Source organism: Lissotriton vulgaris, chromosome 9 (genome assembly GCF_964263255.1).
Source record: "Lissotriton vulgaris chromosome 9, aLisVul1.2, whole genome shotgun sequence".
NCBI lineage: Eukaryota > Metazoa > Chordata > Amphibia > Caudata > Salamandridae > Lissotriton > Lissotriton vulgaris.
In genome coordinates this window covers 143,181,400-143,197,086 of record NC_141697.1, presented here as the reverse complement: position 1 = coordinate 143,197,086, position 15,687 = coordinate 143,181,400, and the positions used below count along the sequence as shown (strand labels likewise).

At 45.7% G+C, this 15,687-nt stretch overlaps 1 protein-coding gene across 1 annotated transcript in view; it reads right to left on the bottom strand.

Annotated features, from left to right (window-relative positions):
- SPTBN5 (spectrin beta, non-erythrocytic 5) overlaps nt 1–15,687 on the bottom strand; it is a 2,284,272-nt gene that overhangs the window by 771,242 nt on the left and 1,497,343 nt on the right. Inside the window, exon 40 of the mRNA XM_086937224.1 lies at nt 9,648–9,839. Coding sequence (XP_086793350.1) covers nt 9,648–9,839 — 192 coding nt within the window. The remainder of the gene's footprint in view (nt 1–9,647; nt 9,840–15,687) is intronic.

Genomic DNA, 15,687 nt, shown 5'->3' with positions numbered 1-15,687 from the left:
AGTACTTATATGGTGTATACGCATCGTTATGAAATTTATACAGCCCTGAGGAAGTTGTGGATGACTGTACTCGAAGATGAAACACGTGTTGGCTGGCTGGTGCAAGAAGTGATGACCGATTAAAGAAAAGATAGATTGACACACTGACGACTGTTGAATGAATTTCTTTGGACTCAGATTTGCATGTGCACAGAGTTGCTGTTTCATTTAGGAATTAAAGCTATTTAAAAGATTATGCAAGTCAGCGAAAATAAACTAAAATAAAAATAGTAGCATCAGAAAACTCTGACAGAGACGTGTTTGACACAGTGAAAACATGTGCTTATCTTCCTTCATATGCGTGGATCTACCAGTTTCAGATAATCTATGAGAAGCCTTTTCAATATTCTTCCGAAATAAGATTCATAAAACCAGCTCAAGCTTTAAAGTAATGGTGTCTAAGGCTGAGATAGAAAATCAGTGAACCTGGCCTCCGCGCCAACAGACTTCGAGCTCTTACAATACAGGGAAGTTTATACCATGATGTTAAAAATTAAATTGGGCGAACCACTGGACCCCTGCCCAGCTTCATGCTTTATTTTGGCATCTGATCTGCTAGCACCTGTAATAACAGACCTATGCAGTAAATCAATTGTCTAATGTTCCTGGCCACAAATATAGGAAGAAGCTCAAATCCTTCCTATTGAAAAAAAATGCTGACCCATAACAGCTTTCTATTTACAGGCCTATCTCTCGTTTGCGTTTTCCGGCAAAAATAAGTGAGAAGGAAATGAACAGATCACTGGTCAGCTATATTAAAACAAATAACTTATTGCTCAAAACACATGTCGGTTTAAGATCGTTATATAGTACGGAGACTGCTCTAGTAACTGTATTAGGTGATACAAGACATCTTTAAACAAGGGTCAAAGTGCAGCACAGGTATGACTACATCTTAGTGCTGTATTCAATACAGTGTCCCATCCAACACTGAATTAAAGACTCAGTTCTATGGGAGTGCGGGGAAATGCCTTAAAATTACTTTCATCTTTTCAAATAACCAAACCCAAAATGTCCGGATAGCCGCATGTTCTTCCAATCAGAGAGCTTTGATCAGGGTTCCATCTTAAGCAGCACCCTATTTCAACTCTACATCTGACCCCTGGCTACACTGACACTGAAAGTTGAGCTACCGCTGTGTTTTTTACGTAGATGATACCCAGACTGTAGTATTGGTGACTGAATATGAAAGGCGGCAGGGAACTTCCACGATTGCATGCAGGAAGTCAAGAAATGGAAGTGCACTAGAGTTGAATGGAGACAACAACGAAGTTAGCTGGTTCGCTCCTCTATCTACAATGCATAAACCTGACTGGTGGCCCAAAGATCTAGGAGATGTGCCAGTCTTAGACGGCACCGAAGCTAAGAGCTACTATTGACTCTGAGTTAAATATTACATAAACAAACTACCCTGGTTTTGGTGTCATGCTTTTTGCACCTAAGGTTACTGCGGAAAGTGCTCACCTATAAGCTAAGCAACACTATATGCTTGCGATCTAGGCATTGATTATATCACGACTGGACTACTGCAATGCCTTATATCGAGGTCTTCCTGTCAAATCCCTGGCAAGTTCAAGTTCAGTAAGTTTGTGCTCCAAAGACTTCAGAACTGGGCAGCTAAGCGTATAAGAAGAAGAAGGTAATATGATTTGGTCTCGCCTACTACCAAAGAGTTACACTGCCTGCCACTTAGCCAGAGAGTGAGATTCAAAATAATCTCCCTCGCCCATCAAACATGAGGCCAGCGAGACTGTCCGTTAACGTTAAACAATACATTCCAAGTAGGGCACTGAGATTGAGGGAGGCTCTGCTGCTAACTGTTCACAGATTTAAACAGCAGAGAAAGGGAGGTAGGCAGTGCTTAATTTGAGTCAGTGGTTGCTGGTGGGGGCCACGGGCACTCAATTTTGGGAATCAGTACTTATTTTTCCGGATCAGATATTTCCCCAGAGCAAGAGAGGGAAAACACAGAAACGGGAAAGAAGAAGGAAGAGAAAGACGGAATAACTGTCACAAAGGGAGAAAGGAGGCCCTTGTAAGAGTGAGATAAAGGGGAAAAAGGGTGTCTGGTAGTGGATTAAAGAGGCATTGGGCAAGCTGACATTTAATAGTGCCAGCAGCCGGCTTCTGAGCACAGCTTTGGAGCGGGCACGCATTTTGTATTTTATTTTTCATACAAATTAACCACTGGAGGTGGGGCTTTGCCTTGCTGGCTTCTACGTAGTGGAATGGTTTTAGCGCAGAATCAAACCTCTGCAAATTCAGTAAGAGCTTGAAAATCTGGCTTTTCTAGCAATTATAACCTACATACAGGTACTCAGTACCAGGACACCCTCACAGGGTACACTGTGTTTTGTAAATATCCATCATCATCACAACATCTGGTACATAGGTGTCCACACAGAAGGCTCATTAGATAGGGTGGCTTAAAAGGAATGTGGGAAGCTTGTATGGAGTGGAGAAGCCCTATTGAATCTGTGGAGATTATTACATATCAGAATGGGACAGTTCTTTAAAGACCTTCCATGTGATTACTTCATTCGAAATCACTTCGACCACCGAAATGGCTTCCAGTTTACTTATTAATAAATTTAGCGTTCCTATTCTTTTGTTTTGGAATTAACATTGCACAAAAAACTTTGAGTGCATCACAGTCAGTTTGTATTCCGTTTTCTGTTTGCAATAATGAGGGAGTTCCACCTCCCACTGCACTTATCCCCAGACTCTGCATTATTACCTATTGGCCTGTTCACAGTTTGTCAATTCCCCAACTTCACCCAGGCCCTTTACGAATTGGTTTCTGTCACTAACGGGGAAGTGATGGTGGGGGAAGTAGGGTGGAGAGCAGGTCATCTAGGAGGCAGACAAACACGTTACTTACCCTCGGTAATGCCTTATCAGGTAGAGACTCTATCTAGCTGCAGATTGCTTAACTTAGAATATTTCCCAGGCATCAGAATGAATCCAGAATTTTTCAAGCAGTAATCCTTTGCACCGGTAGATGGCAAAGTTTGCTTTGCGTAGTCATCCATGCTGGAAGTGACATGTGCGCTGCCTATGTAGGCACCACCCCAGCACGCTGATGTCAGTTTCTTTTCGTAACTTTCCACGCCAGAAGTGCGGAGCCACGAAGAATGCTGACATAGTGGAATGGATTGCTAAAGCCATGAGAAGGGTGACCCTAATTAATCAGTTTGCAGTCCGGGAAGGATGGATGGATCAGTATGGAATCTGCGGCTAGATAGTCTCTCCCTGATAAGGAATTACCATCTAGGCAGTAATGCTTCGTGAACGTTTGTAACAGCAAACACTTTGCCACTTGACAAATGTCCAGGACAGAGACTCTGCGAGCTAACACAGTGGTCCCAACCTTAGCCCTGATAGAATGACCCTGCAAGCCCTCAAGGGGTTGCTTTGGGCCAATGGATAGTAGATCTGCAAAGCACAATCCATCGGATGGTCTGCTTCTGCACTGCCTTCCCGTAGCTCCAACATACCCTCAAAGAGTTGATTGTCCACCCGGAACTCTCTTGTGCGATCAAGGTAGAACAACAATGCTCTTTTTAGAACCAGACGGTGGAGTGCTTCCTTTTCTTTAGAAGGGTTAGATAAAGCAAAAAAGGTAGGTGTAGTGATGTTTTACCCTACATGAAAGGTTGTCAGAACCTTAAATGTAAATGTAAAATGTAAATGTAACCTTCTGGAGGAAAGAGGCACAGATCCTCAGAACCAGCTTGCCTGGCTAAAAGGTGGTGTAAGGTGGATGTACAAAGAGGGCCTGAGGTTCGCTGATGCAAAGGCAACTAGAAAGTACGTTTTGGCAGTCAGAAAGCAAAGTGGACTGTTGTGAAGCGATATCAAAGGGCGCTCACATGAGCAAGATAAGAACCAGAGTCTGAACCATTGTGGAGATTGACTTGTGCTTGATGTGAAGACCCAAATGTTGAAGGACATTGAATGTCCAGTTGAAATGTGGTTGGGCTTCCTGTGAAGTTGGCGCCTTGAAAAACCAATTGCCTAGATAGGGATAGACGAAAATTCAGTGCCTTCTGAGATGAGCAGCAACTAGTGCCATGTATTTCAGGAAGGTTCTGGGAGCTGACGAGAGGCCAAATGGAAGGATCTGGTATTGATAATGTTCCTGCCCCACTAGAAACCTCAAGAACTTGTGATGTTTCTTGGTGATGGGTACATGGAAATACGCACCTTGAAGGTCTATGGAGCAGAGCCAATCCACCTGGTATAGTTGGGGATAGATCTGATGTAATGCAAGCATCTGATACTTCTCTCACCGAAACCATTTGTTGGCTACCTTTTAGTCGAGAATGGGTCTGAATTAGTTTTTGTCTTTTTACCAGAAAGCATCTGGGGTAGATGCCTCTATCACGCCGTTTGTGAGGAACGCCTCCACCACACGCTTCTGTAGTAAGATATGGACTTTTTCCTGAACCCTGCGCAGATAATGATTGATTGGTTTTGGTGGTATGGTCGGAGGTAGACTAGTGAATCTGAGAGCATAGCCATTTTGAACAATATTCAGAACCCAGCCATCTCTTGTGAATTTTTGCCACTCTGCCAGAAAATGAGTGATACTTCCCCCTACCGCAGTGGGTAACAGAAGAGGGGAAGGGAAGATTCAGAGTTTGGGGCCAATTGTGTGTTCACCCCCTTGGACAGGCTGGTGGGGAGAGTGCCCCCCTAGATTATCGTCGCTACTGTTGTTGAATTGGCTGCTGTTGTTGTGGCTGTTGACAACTCTGATACCAATGAGGGGTTTGAACCCCCTGAGGGCAAAATCAGCATTGGTAAGGCATGAAGGAGCACCTTTGATCTTTGGGTCTTTCCAGGCTGAAGACCTTCAGAGCCTCCATTTCAGGTTTCATGCGAGCCATCTCGTCGTTAGTGTGGCTTCCAAAGAGGATAGACCCTGAGAAAGGAAGATTTAATATATTTTTCTGTTACTCTAGTTTCAACAATGTGTGGCGGAGCCAGGAATGCCGCCTTAAGGCAATGCTATGACCATATTCATGGGCCGCTAACAGAGGAGTCCGCTGCAGCGCTAATGACTTGTTTGGACACCATAAGGCCTTCATTCACCATCTCTAGGAAGGCTTCCCTTTTGTCCCTGTGAAGATCGTCTGCAAATTGCTGGATAGAGTCCCAGAGCGCTCTATCATATCGACTCAGAAAGGCAATAGCACTGGCTATTTTCATGGAGGTTGCCGCTGTGTTACATACCTTGAGACATACAGAGTCCAATTTTTTGCTCTGCTTATTAGGAGGGACTAAAGAAGCTGAGGTGGTAGAATGTTGCTTGTTGGCTGCCAGAATGGTCACAGAGCCAGAAGGTGGATCCGCTCTGAGACAAAAAAGAATCTTGCTCAGGAGGTTTATATATTATTATGTAGCCTCGAAGGAGCTGGTTTGGTTTAGGCTGGGGTACAAAATAGTTCCATTGCTGGCTCCAAAAGACCGGGAACCAATGGAAGAAGAGGTCTTGAGGCTGACTGCTGGTGTAGAGTTTCAAAGATAACAGATGTGGTAGAAGTCGGTACAGGCATCTAAATGTTAAGTTTTGCAGCACCTCTAATCAGAACCTCCTGGAACATGGTGATGTCATCCACCGGAGAGATGCGAGGTGGTGGAGAATCAGAGAGAGTCGGGGAGTATCGTCCAGCAGATGTAGCAGAGGACATTGTGTGCCTAAGATCTAAGTCTGGATGATGTATGTGTTCTGAACCGTGATCTATGGCTGAGATGATGAGCCTAAAGTATGAATGCCTTGAATGAAGCCTGTGATAGTGTGACCTATGGCACCTTCTGGAGCGCGTTCTAGGCTGTGGCAGCGCGACAGGAGGCATAGGCACTGGAAGAGGAGGAGCCGGTGGATGTGTTGGTGGTGGAGGAGGAGGAGAGGGAGGTGGTGGAGGAGGAGATGGAGAATCGTACTATCTGGGAGGATGGAGAGTAGCCCCTCGAGTACTCTGAATCAGGTGGAGAATAGATTTGCATCCTCTTTTTCCTCTTTTCTTGAGTCCTCGATGTCGAAATGGATTTCAACATTGACTGCCGTTGACGAGTCGAAGTCAACCTTCACCTCAATGATGATCTCCTTCAATGCCTCAACATCAAACCGCTCCTCTGTGTCAATGGATCACCTAGCCTCGACGTTGAAATGCTCCTTGGCGTCGAGCAAGTTGGTGCCAAACCTGGTCTCGATGCTGACCAAGAAACATGTCGTTTTCTGGCTGCCACTCTCTTTTTGGACCTCCCGCACCCCTTGGAGGCAGATGCAAGAACCCTGGTAGAGGACTGATCCTCTCATCGCTGCGAAGTCTCACCTTGAGACTGGACTTGCTGCCTGCACCGTTCTTCTGTGCCATGAAGGCAAATTCTCTCTCTCTCTCTCAGGGTGCTGCAAGAAAACGTCTTGCAGTATTGGCACTGCTCAGGAATATGTGTAGATGGAAGGCAGAGAATAGAGATGTTGTGAGGGTCTGATTTAGCCTTCTTCTTTGCACACACAGGGCACTTATCTAACAGAGAAGGCATAACTATTGACAAAATGCCTCAAAAGCCGGTCACAAAAGACTTAAAGCAGTGAGAAGATAATTTAAAAAATCTAAATTCCACAAGTGAACTTTGAAGAAAAAACCCCTAAAAAGCTGAGCTCAATGCTCCCCAGAAAAAAGAACTGAGGCAACTGCCACCTGCTAGGCATGATGGGATACTGGTGGTCCCTGAGGCCTTAAAGAAGCAGACACTGTTTTTAAAACTCCCATAATGGCAGTCTATGGGGCTACGTTAAAAAGAAAAGGAGGACCCCACACAGACTAATAGGGGACTGGGGGGATAGTAAATTTTCAAAATAAAGGACCAGGGCGTCCCCACGAAAGGACAGTCTAGGACTGTTTATCACACCTAGTTCCTGGAATCTAGGGTGAGGATATCGTTTATCAGGAAGCAACTTTATAAAGCATGCCAATAATCTGGCGGGAAAGGTAAAGTTACAATGATTCGTGCTTAATTACTATCCGTGTATGTTCAAAAAGAGCTATGTACATTTGTTATCCTAGTCAATTGTATCCCTAAAGATGCCAACTATTATTAAAAGGGGGCTATTATCTCACAGTACAATCAACATTATATAATCAACATTAGAAATGACAGTTTTCTCGTGATACCCACAATGAACTAGAAGGCCTAGTTTTCACAAAAAATTATATACATGAGTCAATGTCTTCAGTAAATGTTAAAAAAGTTTACCACACCAGGAGTTGCTCTGTTACACATTTATTATACATACAAGTTTAAAAATTCCATCATTACAAAGTATACAATTCATCAAAAAAACAATGTTTACACATTTGCATAAAACAATTAAAAACAAAGAATCACAGGTCGACGCGGCGTTTCGGTTTCTTCTATTTCTACCTTCTTCAGGACAGATTCTACATGAATTTAAAAAGAAATTTTAAAAAAACAGAGTTACTCTACATTGCTTTGGTGCAGACCATCATGTATACATAGTTATGAGTAGTCTCGAATTAGTTAACTGAAACTTCATTTTTAGGCATCTCTAGTAAAGGCAGGCATTATTCTGTAACCAAGATTTTTCTATATTCCATGGCGTTGATGATATTTCCACACATTTAGGTTTGGGCCCCTCATGCTTGTTGTTCTAAAAAAACATTAGTTAAAAAGAATTTATCGACCATACCTTTTCTATTCATACACTTCGTACAAAACTAGTAGTGTTTACCTCTCCCATGGAATCTTTAGTCCAATGCTTATGCGGCCCACAAGGAGCAATCCTATTAATACAATCTGAATAGTTGTAGATCTATTGCATACCTTAAAACAAGTGGAGTGACTTCCCCCACCGGACAGTACTTTCTGTTCAAAACCTTGTTGCCATCTTATTTCTGGGCTTGTTTACGGTTTTTGTTCGGTATATTGCCTCTGGATAGAATAAATTCAATGTCAATGTGTAAAGTGCAAATATAAGGTACATAATAATATTTATAAACTGTACCTGGAGGTATGAATTAATCACAGACCCTTTGTCTAGTCTATATTAGTGTCCATTGTGACATTTAGAGAGATATAAAATCATCATGTGCCACCCTGACATTGAATTTATTCTATCCAGAGGCAATATACCGAACAAAAACCGTAAACAAGCCCAGAAATAAGATGGCAACAAGGTTTTGAACAGAAAGTACTGTCCGGTGGGGGAAGTCACTCCACTTGTTTTAAGGTATGCAATAGATCTACAACTATTCAGATTGTATTAATAGGATTGCTCCTTGTGGGCCGCATAAGCATTGGACTAAAGAGTCCATGGGAGAGGTAAACACTACTAGTTTTGTACGAAGTGTATGAATAGAAAAGGTATGGTCGATAAATTCTTTTTAACTAATGTTTTTTTAGAACAACAAGCATGAGGGGCCCAAACCTAAATGTGTGGAAATATCATCAACGCCATGGAATATAGAAAAATCTTGGTTACAGAATAATGCCTGCCTTTACTAGAGATGCCTAAAAATGAAGTTTCAGTTAACTAATTCGAGACTACTCATAACTATGTATACATGATGGTCTGCACCAAAGCAATGTAGAGTAACTCTGTTTTTTTAAAATTTCTTTTTAAATTCATGTAGAATCTGTCCTGAAGAAGGTAGAAATAGAAGAAACCGAAACGCCGCGTCGACCTGTGATTCTTTGTTTTTAATTGTTTTATGCAAATGTGTTAACATTGTTTTTTTGATGAATTGTATACTTTGTAATGATGGAATTTTTAAACTTGTATGTATAATAAATGTGTAACAGAGCAACTCCTGGTGTGGTAAACTTTTTTAACATTTACTGAAGACATTGACTCATGTATATAATTTTTTGTGAAAACTAGGCCTTCTAGTTCATTGTGGGTATCACGAGAAAACTGTCATTTCTAATGTTGATTATATAATGTTGATTGTACTGTGAGATAATAGCCCCCTTTTAATAATAGTTGGCATCTTTAGGGATACAATTGACTAGGATAACAAATGTACATAGCTCTTTTTGAACATACATGGATAGTAATTAAGCACGAATCATTGTAACTTTACCTTTCCCGCCAGATTATTGGCATGCTTTATAAAGTTGCTTCCTGATAAACGATATCCTCACCCTAGATTCCAGGAACTAGGTGTGATAAACAGTCTATGGGGCTAGGCTGTCCTTCTTTCCTTAATCTTCTACCTTTACAAAAAGGGGTTTGTGATAGAGATTTAGCTGTTTATGAAATGTTCACTTCAAAATTACACATAGTCAGGGGTATTTTAACCCTTTTGTAAATGCAATCTGAATAATTTCTCCAATGTGGGCTGTGTTCTAGGCTGCACATTATGTTCTTTCTTAAGTGTTTCTGAGGCCTTCTTGAAGAAAGAGAAATGTCTACACTTCAGAAGACATTCTATGAAGAAGTGCCCTGGCATCCCGCACATGGGGAGAACTATTCAAAAGCTTATGACTATCAGTGGAGATTACCTCCGAGAGAACATTCATAATTAATCATCTCTGGTTGTTGACCTAATGTTGAAGCACAAGTCAACTCCACATACCTTCTCCCTAATCCATGCTTCAATCTGGTCCACTTTCTGCAAGAACTCCAGGAAGTCTCGACTGTCCTCCAGCATCTTCCCGCGAGTGGCGATCGCTCTCTTCAGCTTCTCCCAGTGCTCTTGCAAAATGCGGCTCTTTCGGCTTATGTCTGCTGTCTTTGGGTGGCGCTGAGATATTAGTGATTCCCCTCTCTAGGAAGAAAGAAAGAAAGAAAGAAAAAAAACATTGTCAGCTCTCTCCACTTGCCAAGTCACAGAAAAGATCAGGGAACTGCATATTGTATTTCTGGCTCAAACATGGTGGCAGGAGAAAAAGGATAATCTCCTTTGCTAGAGTAACCCCTTAAGTGCTGCCTCGGTGCATTGGCCGACGGCAGCACTACCTCCTCAGTGCTGCGCACGACCATTGGACGTCCATTCAGCACTAGTTCCAATGGACAGCGCAGCACTGGGGAGGAATGTTTAATAGCATCTATGAGGGTAAAGCACAATGGTTCTGAGGGATTGTTTTTAACGCACAAGTTATTTACCTTCGGTAACAATATATCTGTAAGAAACAGTAGTTAGTGTTAGATTCCTTACCTTAGAATATCCCCAGGCGTCAGACTTGATCCAGAAAGTTTTGCGTAGCAGTACCCCTGAGTGTCGGTAGGTGTCGTGGTCGCCGGGATGACGTCGTCAGAGTACTTAGATGCCGCCCTCGCGTGCTGACGTCAGTTCTTATACATAGCTTTCCGCGCCAGGAACGCAGAGCCATGCCAGAGACCGACACTGGTGCCATGAAACTAGGGCCCTGAAAGGGATGTCCTTAACCCTAGATATCGGTTCGCAGAATGGGGAGGATGGGTGGGGCGGTAAGGAATCTAACACTAACTACTGTTTCTTACAGATATATGGTTACCGAAGGTAAGTAACTTGTGCATCTGAAAGGAACAGGTTAGTGTTAGATTCCTTACCTTAGAATAGATACTCCAGCAATACCAACCCCGGAGGTGGGTCTGTGAACCAAGATCACACCAGAAAGTCCTGGAGAACGGAATGGCCGAAAAAGCCATCTCTCCGGACTTGGCTGTCCAGGCTGTAGTGTCTAGCAAATGTGTGCAGCGAGGCCTACGTAGCTGCTTGACAGATGTCCTGCAAGGGGACTCCCCGACCCAGGGCAGTAGTAGCCGCCATGGCCCGAGTGGAATAGGCCCTCAGCCCAACAGGGGGCTCCTTTTTAGCCAAGGAGTAACAGACCTTGATGCACAACACGACCCACCGAGAGATGGTCCGTTTGTGCACCGCCCGTCCCTTCTTCGTGCCCACGTAACAAACAAAGAGCTGGTCGTCCACCCAGAACTGGCATGTGCGATCAAGGTAGAAGGAGAGCGCACATTTTGGGTCCAGACGGTGGAGCCTCGCTTCCTCTTTCGAGGGATGCGAAGGCGGAAAGAAGGTGGGCAAGGTGATGAACTGCCCGATGTGAAAGGCCGTAACCACCTTGGGCAGGAAAGAAGGAAGCGTTCTTAAAACAACTTTTTCCAGATAGACAGAAAGGAAAGGAGGCTTAGAAGATAGAGCCTGGAGCTCACTCACTCTCCTGGCAGAGGTGATGGCAACCAGGAATGCAGTCTTACGAGCTAGAATACGAAGAGGGCAATTGTGAAGTGGCTCGAAAGGAGCGCACATCAGATAGGTTAGAACAAGGTTCAAGTCCCACTGAAGCATCACGAAAAGAACAGGAGGAAACATGTGCGTGATGCCCTTCAAGAATCTATTTACAACAGGGGACTTGAATAGAGAAGGCTGATCAGGAAGCCTCAAGAAGGCAGAAATGGCAGAGAGGTAGCCCTTAAGAGTGCCCAGAGCAGAGCCCTGCTGGGCAAGAGAAAGAAGGAAGAGGAGAACCTCTGAAAGGGGGGCAGAAAGTGGATCCACAGCCTTTGCTGTGCACCATGCCACAAATTTGTTCCACCTGCAGGCGTATACCGATTTTGTGGAGGGACGCCTGGCTGCCAGAATCAAATCACAGACTTCAGGAGGCAAGTCAAATGGCCTCAACTGTCATCGCTCAATCTCCACGCATGGAGGTGGAGGCTGGACAGGTTCGGGTGGAGGTCTGTCCCCTGCTGCTGTGACAGAAGGTCCTCCCGAAGAGGCAGATGAATCGGGGGATTAACTGACAAGCTGAGTAGCTCAGGACACCAGTATCTTCGTGCCCAGTCCGGAGCCACAAGGATGACTTGGGCCCGTTCGTGCCTGATCTTCTTCAGCACTCTGGGCAAAAGTGGTATAAGCGGAAAGGCGTACACCAGACCGCAGCTCCACTCGTGACGAAAAGCATCTCCGAGCGAGTGCTGCCTTGGAAATTCCAACGCGCACAAGAGATGACATTGCGCGTTCTCTTCGGTGGCGAATAGAAATAACCTAGGCTCCCCCCACTGCTGAAAGAGACCTTGAGACACGTCCGAGTTCAGACGCCATTCGTGATCCATCATGCACCGGCGGCTGAGTTTGTCCGCCCTGGCGTTCAGAGAACCTGCCAGGTGTTGAACCACCAGGGTGACGCCCTGGGGTTCCAGCCATTACCAGAGGTGCAGAGCCTCCTGACAAAGGGTCCATGACCCCAACCCGCCCTGTTTGTTGGAGTACCACATGGCGGTGGTGTTGTCCGTGAACACCTGCACTACACTTCCCCGGACAGAGGGAATGAATGCCTTCAGTGCAAATCGGATCGCCGGCAGCTCCAGAAGGTTGATATGGAGCCGGGAATCCGCCGAAGACCAGAGGCCTCTGACCTCCACCTCTCCCATGTGGCCCCCCGACCCAGGAGGGATGCATCCGTCACAACTAGGTGCTCCGGTTGGGGTAGGGAGAGGGATCTGCTGATGACCCAATCGCGGTTCGTCGGCCACCACTGCAACTGTCTTGCAGTGCCCTCCGAGATCAAGACATGATCGGACAAGTTGCCCTGATGCTGGGCCCACTGAAACTTCAGGTCCCCCTGCAGAGCCCGCATCCGCCACCTGGAGTGATGCACCCGAAGGATGCAGGAGACCATCAGCCCCAGAAGCCGCAGCGTTAACCTGACCAAGACTCGGGATAAAGGCTGAAAGATCGGAATCAGAGCCTGAATATCCCAAACCCGCTGTTTGGGAGGATAAACCCGAAACTGCGCAGAGTCCAGAACAGCTCTGATGAAGAGGAGCTTCAGAGAGGGGCACAGGTGTGACTTCGGCACATTGATGGAGAACCCCAGCAGGTGCAGAAGGTCGGCTGTAGTCTGGAGGTGGCTGTGAGAAGTTGGCCTGATATATGATGCTCACTAGTTCTAGTGATCACCTTGTATCAGTCCAAACAACCCTTTTGGTGATTGGTTGTAAGTCAACCTTATAGACCAGCTATCCTAATGGTAGCATGGACAAAGCAGTCTTAGGCTAAACTCTTTTGGCATGTGAAGCCAGCTGTTTTACCACATATAACCCCTTGAATACCAAGTGAAAGGACACCACACAGGTTGTTATGAAAATAAACAGTATATTTATTAATAACAAACACCTCTGAACTCTTTATGAGATCATGAGCACATGACAAGACTCTTAGGAAAAATACGTTTAAGTTGCACAAATTACAATGGTGCCCTAGGGGCACGTCAAACCATATACTAAGTAAGTGGGATGAGAAAGTCGATAGAAGGAATGGAGCTGTCCAGAGGCTATAGGATCGCTGGGACTACACTATCCTAACTTTAGGTAAGTAATAGGAGGCCCACGTAACGTGTGTGCAGAGTGTGAACTCACACCCGAGATGCGTAACAAAGTCAATGGACAGTACAATTTACGAAAAAGGTAAGTACGGACAGTTCTGACTAGTTAGGACTAAAACGACTGTGAAACTGGACACTCGGAAAGTCAATCTACCCTTGAGCACCGAAATGCTCTCGTTAACATAGAGCCTGAAAGAAAATATGCTACAGGCGACCAGGAGGAAGCTGTCCGGATGGATCCAAGGGTGGATCAAGGAAGATGGATACCTGAAAGCAGAGGGGACAATGTTCACAGTCACTAGCCAGTAACTGGAGGTGAACCAGGAAGGAACCAGATGCTGTTGTCGCGATCAGGTGAAGAGTGGACCCTTGACTCTGCAGCCACGTGGACCAGGAGGTGTCTTCGACGACCAGGATGGAGGCATGAGCTGTCCCATGCAGGCTCTCGCTGTCGGCGGTGTTGGTTCCGGATTTGGCGTCAACAGGCCTTGGCAGAGGCAACCCACGCGGTGAGTGGAATCGGCGTCTGGTGCGGACCAGGGGGGTCCGGGGTGCTTCTCCTTTGCAGGGAAGCAAGGGCCAGTCTGGAGCAACCAGACCAGCGGTGTGAATTTCAAGGATCGTCGTCTAGGAGGCCACTAGCCAGCCGGCAAGTGACCAGACAACACGTCGAGCAGCAATCAAGCAAAAGGGCCCCACGCAGATCTCGTGGATGCTGGAGGGCTGATCTTCCGTGCAGGAGCTGTTCGGGGCTGGGGCTTCTCAATCCCCAAAGCACTTCGCCGAGGATGCCTCTGAAGTCGTGATGGAAGCGAAGTGCAGTTTCTTCAAGATGGCTGGTCCCACGTGTCTCGTCGCACCCACGGATCTCAGCTAAGCTGCAGATGTAGGTTGAGGTCGGAGAGGTCTGGAAGTCCGGGTCTCGTCGGGCTCTGTAGTCTGGATCCACTCGGGAAGACGACAAAGTGAACCGCTGGAATGCTTGATCGTGCCTGCTTGTGCAGGGTGGTCACTCCTTGGCCACATGTCGCGATCGCTCTCGCCACCAAGGCGAGAAAACGAGGAAAAGGCAAAATAGCGCGATCTCTCCAAACGGACTACATGTCCCAGAAGGCCAAGCGGCTCTGGAGAACAGGAAAGAAGGCTGAGCCTATATAAGCTCCTCCTCTGCAACAGGTCGGTGCTTGACAATTGTTATGGTGGTTTAGGTATTGGCGGATGGTTTTGTTCCCGCCGGATGTATACCGAGAAGAAACCCAGCGCAGACGAAGAGCCTGCGTGGTCAGAGAGACATTCAAGCCTACGCCGAAGAAAAGCCTGCGTGGTCAACGGATTCAAGTCTACGCCGAAGAAAAGCCTGAGAGGTCAGAGGAGTGGAGAAAACTTCCGACAAGTCGCAAGTATTGCAAAAGAAGAACGGGATCGTTCTTCTTTCCCAGTAATTTACTTTCTTTCAAGTTTCCCGCGAATTACGCGTTCTTATTTCATTTATTCCCCTGAAGATCCCAAGTTCCGTAAGATAGAGTTCTTACTAGAGTGCATAGTTATTGTACCCTATCACGACAATACTGTTCCCAAGAGTTATTGAGAACAAGAGTCTACAAAGTAAAAATACTTTTCTGTTTCCGAGATTAGAAGAGCCTCATTGGAAAATACGCCATTTGAGAAAGTGACAATAACTTTCTCTTCACCTATCCGGTTATCTCGGATTGAGGAACTGCTTGTTAGCATTCAAAGACGAGAGAGTTTTATCTCTGGTAAGTGTCATTACTTGGGGCCAGGGGAGGGAAGTGACCTCAAAGAGACAAGGCACTTATACCTGTCCATTGTCTCTCCACGCTGCAGTCCGTCCCTCAACCGAGTCTTGCGGATCACCCTGACCCAGAAGGCAACATCCAAAACTCCGGCTCTTCTAAAAACCTTCTCACCTCCCGGCTTCTCAGAATACTCACTCAGAAGGTGATTCACACGTCACCACTGAGTGCGGTGTTTAGACAAGTCGAGGGGACTTTCATCTCATCGTTCCTGCTGGCCCGATTCCTCAGGTTAGTGGCGCGCGACTGTACTTGCGCCGCTTGCAATCCCGACACCACAAGGGAGATTTCTTCAGTCTTCTGTGGAGCAGAACGTCGAAGTCCAGAGTTTCTTCTTGTAGATTCAATTCAGGATAATCTAATTTGGAATGGGACCAGCTCCTACCTTTATTCTGCTAAAGGGGGCTGTACTATCACTAGGTCCCTCCTATGGGTGGGACCAGGAAGGGGGGTGGTTACACCCCCTATCCTTTGTCCG